The sequence below is a fragment of the Topomyia yanbarensis genome, chromosome 2 (assembly GCF_030247195.1).
Source record: "Topomyia yanbarensis strain Yona2022 chromosome 2, ASM3024719v1, whole genome shotgun sequence".
Classification (NCBI taxonomy): domain Eukaryota; kingdom Metazoa; phylum Arthropoda; class Insecta; order Diptera; family Culicidae; genus Topomyia; species Topomyia yanbarensis.
Window position 1 is genome coordinate 93,695,099 of NC_080671.1, and position 7,028 is coordinate 93,702,126.

Here is a 7,028-nt window from a genome sequence, read left to right on the forward strand (position 1 = left end):
AAAACGCAGGCTACACGGCCGAGTTGCCGCCTCAACTGGATCCCGACCGACGGAAGCACCCGGTCTAAACACCCGTCAGCTATACCTGTTCCTGCACGACACCGCAGTCCCAGGAGACCCAGCGAAGTGGCATGTCGATCACCGTTCGTCCCGGCCGTAACGATTCCCAGATTAAAGTAGTGGAATAAAATAATAACTTGCGCAAGTATTTTGGTGTTAGTGTTTAAGCTCCGAAATAAAATGTCTGGTCTGTCTAATTAAGCTGTTTGTGATATAATTATGTGATGTCCTTGTGGTTAATTGTCTAGTTTGTGTTTATAAATTTGCCTTGAGACCACGTATTGAGGGAAGATAGTCCACTCAGAGAAATTCTCCTGGAGACCGCAGAAAACGACCGAAATGCCGTGTACCGTAAACCGCAGTGAAAGTGTCAGTCCGCGCAGTAGTTCGTAATAGTTGCAACAGGATCTGCTTTTCGTGACTGTGAAATAGTTCACAAAATCAAAACAATCTGAAAATTTTCTCGTAAACTATTTCGCGTAACTCGGAATACTATTCATGAATCCTTTCAATCCTCGTGAACTAATTCATGATTCCTAATATATTAGTCATAAATCATGTATTCGTGAACAGGTTCATAATTTCTAGTATAATACTCACGACTGACGATGTGTGCCCGTGAAATAGTTCATAAAATCATAAATAATATTCATATATTCGTGAGCTAGTTCATGATTTCTAGTACAGTATTTAAGTCTCGCTACTCGTGCTCGTGAAATAGCTTACAAGATCATAAATTATTATTCATGGATTCATAATCGGGTTCATGATTCCTAGTACATGATATACGATCTATTTTGCGTGCTTGTGACATGTAGAAGATATCTCTAATCATTTTCAATTACCCTATCAAACACAAAATATATGCAGTTTCGTTCATCTAGAAGAGCTATAGGCATGTATCCAGACCCAAGAATGGAACAGTCTGTAATTCAAGAAACTAACTGCTTCAAATATCTTGGACTTCACTTAGACCCCACACTCTCCTGGATTGAGCATATAAAATCTATAGAGAGAAAAGTTGCATCGTTGTGTGGGGCTATGCGTAAAGTACGCTCTTTTGTTCCCCAGCATGTACTTCTAAAATTTTATTATACGCACATCCACTACATCCGCTGAACTACCTGGTATCTGTGTGAGGCCGCGCCAGCATGTTGAATCTGAAAAAGCTACAATCGCTTCAAAACAGATGTCTTAAAATTATTTATAACAAACCAATTATGTACCCTACTACTTTGTTATACAATAATAATGCCCATAACATTTTGCCTTTGCTTGGGTTGACTAACTACCAAACAATAATATACATCCACAATGCTTTGCTTAATACTATTGCATATAACAATTTAGAATTTACAACAGGCATTCGAGCTCACAGCATTAGACAAGCCAATCATTTATCGTACTCCTGAGTATCCACGAACCTTGGTCAAAGACGCATTTCTTTCATCGGACCTAAGTTTTTCAACCAGCATCCTACTATTTAAAGCAAATCACATGTCTCACTCGTTTCCAAGTAAACTAATTTTTAAAAATAAAATAGAATTTTTAATTAAGGGGGTCTTCTACTCGCGAGGCCTAAAATTGAGCACTTTTTGGGTATAAATTGTAAAGCTCAATGGATTTAGAAACTTTTTTTTATTTTGAAGTTACATGTTTTGACTTTTCAATTTTACTTTTGAAGACGAAAAGAAAAATCTCTCGCGACCTTGAAACTTTTTTGATGGCATTGATGTTGAAACTGCATGGGTTCCCGCTTAAGTAAAGTTGTGCCAAATTGGGTAATCTGTAATCAGAAAACTTATATTTTTTATAGTCATGGTCATGTTGGCCATGTTTAGACGAGAGAGAGATTTCTTTTATTTTATAATTTGTAAAAGTTATGTAACGATTTGTGAAAATTTCTAATATTTACGTTATTTTTGCACTATGCTATATTCAACCCTAAGTAGAAAAATTGGGTAAACACCAATATTTCTCACCAGGACGAAAATTTTTGGTAAAACCAGTCTTTGCACCAGTCTTTGCACTGGTCAAACGTGATGTCCCGTCCGAGCAGAAATTCTGTTTATGCCGATAAGACACAGTTAAGCCGAAACTTGTCTTGCCTTAGCAGGCCTATGCGAAAGCACTATGCTATATTTCGCCCTAAGGAAAATCGTGACAGAGGTCCTTCAGGTGATTTCATGAACATAAATTGAACTACGCTGCCAGAAAAATTCGATGCAAATCTCGTGACTAAAATATTAGGATAACGTGAATAAAAAAATTACGAATATCGTGACTGAGGTCCTGAAATCATGAATATAAATCGCTACTCTTCCAGAGAAATTTGATGGTAAACTCATCAATAGAATATCACGGCAATTCGATAAGAAATTACGAAAAATGTGATGGGCCTGCCTAGTCTTAGTTTTTCGTTCTAAGTTTATAACTGATTCGCTCTAGAATACCTATCCGTCTTTCAATTTCATTGATTTCGTTTCTCTTAGTCTCAAATTTGCCGAAAATAACCAACAAAATCGATACAGTAGAACCTTGCGGCAATTAAAACATAGTTACACATTATCATTTTTATGAATTTTTAAACAGATTTTTTCCGTGTAATAGTCATACATTTTGAAAGCTGCGTTCAACCTAACTTTGAGAAACTTAATTTGAAGATATTTAGATTTCTTCACGTTGAGAAATAGTGTCTCTCTTGGCTGGTGTTTGCTGAGACTTTCGGTTGACAAAGTAAATGTATCAAAATATGTATCCGGCATACTTTCCCATTCGCGCTTATGGCCCATTGAACGACCGAAAGACGATTTCGCTAGATTTTCAAAGCAGCGTGCACTCAGTGCATTAGCGCGACTGCCGGATGGTTAATAGTAATTTATCGAAAAATAAATTTTGGCCTGAAAAATAGCTGACAAAGTTTATGGCGCTCAGTTTGGCTTAACGCAAGCCATATAATGAAAGGCTATAGAATCACTCCAATAATCGATTTTTCAACCGAGAACCGGAGGGCCGATTCAGTTCGTTAAGATCGCAAAATATATGTGTGTGTCAAATAATGCCACCCAATTTTCTCAGGGATGGCAGAACCAATTTGCACAAACTTAGTTTCAAATGAACGGTTAATGTTCCTACAAGCTACTATTGAATTTTTAGTTGATCCGACTTCCGGTTCCGGAGTTACGGGTTGCAGCGTGCGATCACACAGCTAATTCCGATAAAAACTGGTAGCACTATGATGGCCGAATGATGCAATACATATGCAAATGGGTTCAACATTACTGCGGATATAGATCACTAATAACCAACCGAAGTAGCTTTAATCACATTGGCCACCTATGACGGTTCTTGATGCCTCCGGGAAACTCGCCAAGTTCCTAAGCTAATATCATTCCTATTTTCAGCGAACTCTTAAAGAAAGATAAAATACAATGATTGACTGCTATTGAATTTCATTAAGTTCTGATTTTTGGTTCCGGAGTTACAGCTTGGTTTCTGCGGCCCCACAGGAATTTCTCATATAAACCGTAATCGTAATATCGCATAGGTTAAAAATCTATTGAAATAAACATCAAATACTTAGAGTCGCTGGCCTATATCAATGATGGTGAATCAAATATTCTTGGAATATATTGTCCTCTATCGATAATTTCGGAAGTCCCGGGTTCCGGGCATATTCCAGAACTCAAGCCACTTCGGTGATAACTGAATCAATTTTCACTCACATTGTCTAAAATGGAAGGTATAATATTAAGTTAGCTGTTGCGCCCCCCATCCACCCTCCTTCTTCCTGTTACACCCCTCCCCACTCTCACCTCCCCCCCCCCGCTCTCAGGCCAACCTCACACCCGCATTTCCTTCAACCACCGATATACCAAAATATATAAGGTTGTTCCCGATGCATCCTCCCCTCCCACTAATTATTCCCCCACTTACCCACCACCCCGCATTTCAAATTACGTTAACACGAAGATAACATTGAACTCATGCTGATTAAGTTAATTAAATATGTTTTTGTTTGTTTCAAGTGTATCACATATTGCTCATGTTAAGCAAACTGGCTTAATGTTTATGAAAATTCGAAAGGAAACTGATAATGTAATGGATTCGGACTATCTATTACTAAACCTAAAATACTGAACAGAAATCAACACTCTGATTGTCGTCTTGCACTACAGTTTCTAAACCTTTTTCGTGTCATCACTGCACTGGCGCCAGTTCCTATAGTTACTTCCAATTTGAAATTAATTTATAATCTAATCCAGAATACGTACCACCGCCGATGATGGATCTGCAAGTAGCAGCACACCAAACACAACCACTATCACGTGGGAAACGCCCGGCACAGAAAGCTTCCGGTTTAACCGCATCGTTCGCAAAAGCTTGCTCCCCAGGCTCACACACTTAGAGCCTGCGGATATCACCATTTCCCAAACCGAAAACGCGTTAAAATTATTTAGCCACTTTCACGGTTGCACAAAAGTAAATCGGGTTCGATGCTTAATCACGCATGGTGATTAACTTTTTTTGTTCGTGTGTTTTTCTTTATTTTTCGATGCCGTCCGCGGAGCTCAATTTGTCCTGTCGAAGAGTTTTCACCAAACCGAGCAAAATATATAAAGAGAAATTTCCGAACGGCCCGGTCCTGAAGGAAACTACCGCTGGCCCTTGGGAGACTTTCTTGTGCGATCTTACGGAGTGACAGTGACAACGACGATGGCACCGCGTGAGACAGAGAATGGTCCGTCCGTTGGGAACCGACGTACCATCGAATGTTCTGAACGTTCGAAGCAATACTAAATTCATGCTAAGAGGCGAGCTGATTCCATGCTGCAGTCGGCCGTTTCGGTCGTGGGTTGGATCGCGAGCTACTTCGTGCGTGGTGCAAGGGATGATCGAAATGCGTTTGTTTTTTTTTCAATCTGATGCGTCGAGAGATTTCTTTTCTAGTCGCTTGCACCAAATTTTTAATTATTTGTTGAATAAATACCAGCTTAGAACATCGCTGTCAGCTATGGTGCAAGACGTTGGACAGTAAGCATTAAACACATGAGCCGTATTATATTTTTCATAATTAACGTAACGTTATAAATGTTTCGTTTAATTACGACACTTTCATAAGGTTTTCCTCATTTTTCTATTAGGAACAATATGCCCATAAAATTTCCTGGCGATATTAGGAACTATGTGAAAGCTGTAAACAGTAATCGAATTCAGGGCCCGCGGAACACTTTGTTCCGGAGTGGGTATTAAAATTCGGAGTGATTTGTACCCATAGTGACGAAAGTTTAGACATGTCGTGTGTAAGTTAAAATGAAAATTTCCAGATTATATCTGGTGGCTATTTGGAAATACTCTTTGTTAACGGGCTGTATGACCGACGGCTCAACGAAAATGTGTTTGTTAATTACTGAATCTAAAAATGTTCCACAGCTCCATTATTTTGAATTTTGTTGCATTAATTTATCGTTACCTCCGATAAAACCTTCTTTTTGTGGGTACTGAAGCCCGATTGATAGTGTTGGATAATAGGAAGGCATCTCTGACAACCGACATACTCAGGTTCAATGGAGGTTGATTTGGATATTTCTCCGATGGCAAAATTATGCCGATAAGTCTTCTTTTCGATACAAATTGTATGAATCTAATACAACCGGCCAGCGAATGATCTAATTCTGGACCAAAGATAAGCTATTTAACATCATCGAAATATATGCGTGATCTAACTAAGCAACACTCGGCTGTGAACGTAGAAGTATCTTGTCTACCTACCCGCCCGAGAGGTAGAGATTGATGGTGTAGTCTCCAACAGGGGTCTTAGGTGCGAAGGATGGGGTTGGCTGCTTGGTGAACTCTTTGCTTTAGTTAGTAAAAATTCCGGTTTGCAAGCAGTTTTTTAAATCATAAAATCATACAGAGATGAACGAATTTGATTTTGATTGGTTGCACAAACTTACTTACGGTGCTTAATGAGGGAGTAAGGGTTTCAGTGTGAACAATAAACACTCTTTTGGCATTTTTGTTTTAGAAATTTGGGTGAAGCGAGTTGATCAAAACTTTTGTGCATTATAATGTATCATTTCAATAACATTCTGTAAATGGAATGTGTAGGCAAAGTTTAAGCAGTTTTTGAATGGCAGTTAACACCGCAAATCGTGTTTACAAAAAGCTTCGTCACCGAGTCGCTTGTCAATATTTCTGGATAGAAAAATTACAGAATGTTATTTAAATGATACATTATAATGTACAATAGTTTTGATCAATTCGCTTCACCAATATTTCCAAATTCGCAAATAAGGTTTTTTTCACTCTGAAACCCTTACAATGCCCCCCCCCTTAAATGCGAAGTGTGTTTATATCATCAATTAGGCCTCTATGGCCAAACTATATTTTTGAGGATAATTGTGAACTTATTTTGGTTTTCTACTCGCAGAAGATTGTGATTAAATAATGAAGAAATACGCTCAACAATTAAACACGATTAGATTAAAGATAAGTATTCTTTGGGAAAAAATTTAATCTACCGATTATGTTCCCAAAAATGCGCCATGTCTAATTTTACTAAAAAGAAGATTCACCCGTTACCTGCAAAAAAATTAAAAAAGTGGGTTACCCTCTTTTGAAAGTCAGCCATTCAATTATTGGTTTTTCTATAAATATGAATGATTCATTTCGGGGTTTGCCTTACCACATTCAATGCAAATAAATCTTACTCCAGAAACCATTGATTTTGAAAAATCGATGATTTATAAAACACCGGCCTTTCACGCAATTAAACTAAACTGAATTTTTCTTTTATTCACCACCAACCATCCTCCTCCATCACCGAGTGACAGATTGATCACCCCTAGTTCGCTACTCCTTGCGCTGGTCGCTCGTGTTGGTTGTACCGGAGTTGCCGTTTGCCGAAGATCGGGACGTACGGGAATATTAAAATTTCCAAGATCGAGTCAGTAAGCTGTGAACGA

General features: G+C 38.4%; 1 protein-coding gene across 1 annotated transcript in view; it reads right to left on the bottom strand.

The window, feature by feature from the left end:
• Positions 1-4,840, bottom strand: part of LOC131678843 (collagen alpha-1(IV) chain) — a 123,801-nt gene extending 118,961 nt beyond the window's left edge. The window contains exon 1 of the mRNA XM_058959242.1: positions 4,335-4,840. Within this exon, the coding sequence (XP_058815225.1) occupies positions 4,335-4,487 (153 nt within the window). The 5' untranslated portion in view covers positions 4,488-4,840. The remainder of the gene's footprint in view (positions 1-4,334) is intronic.
• Positions 4,841-7,028: the final 2,188 nt, after the last annotated feature.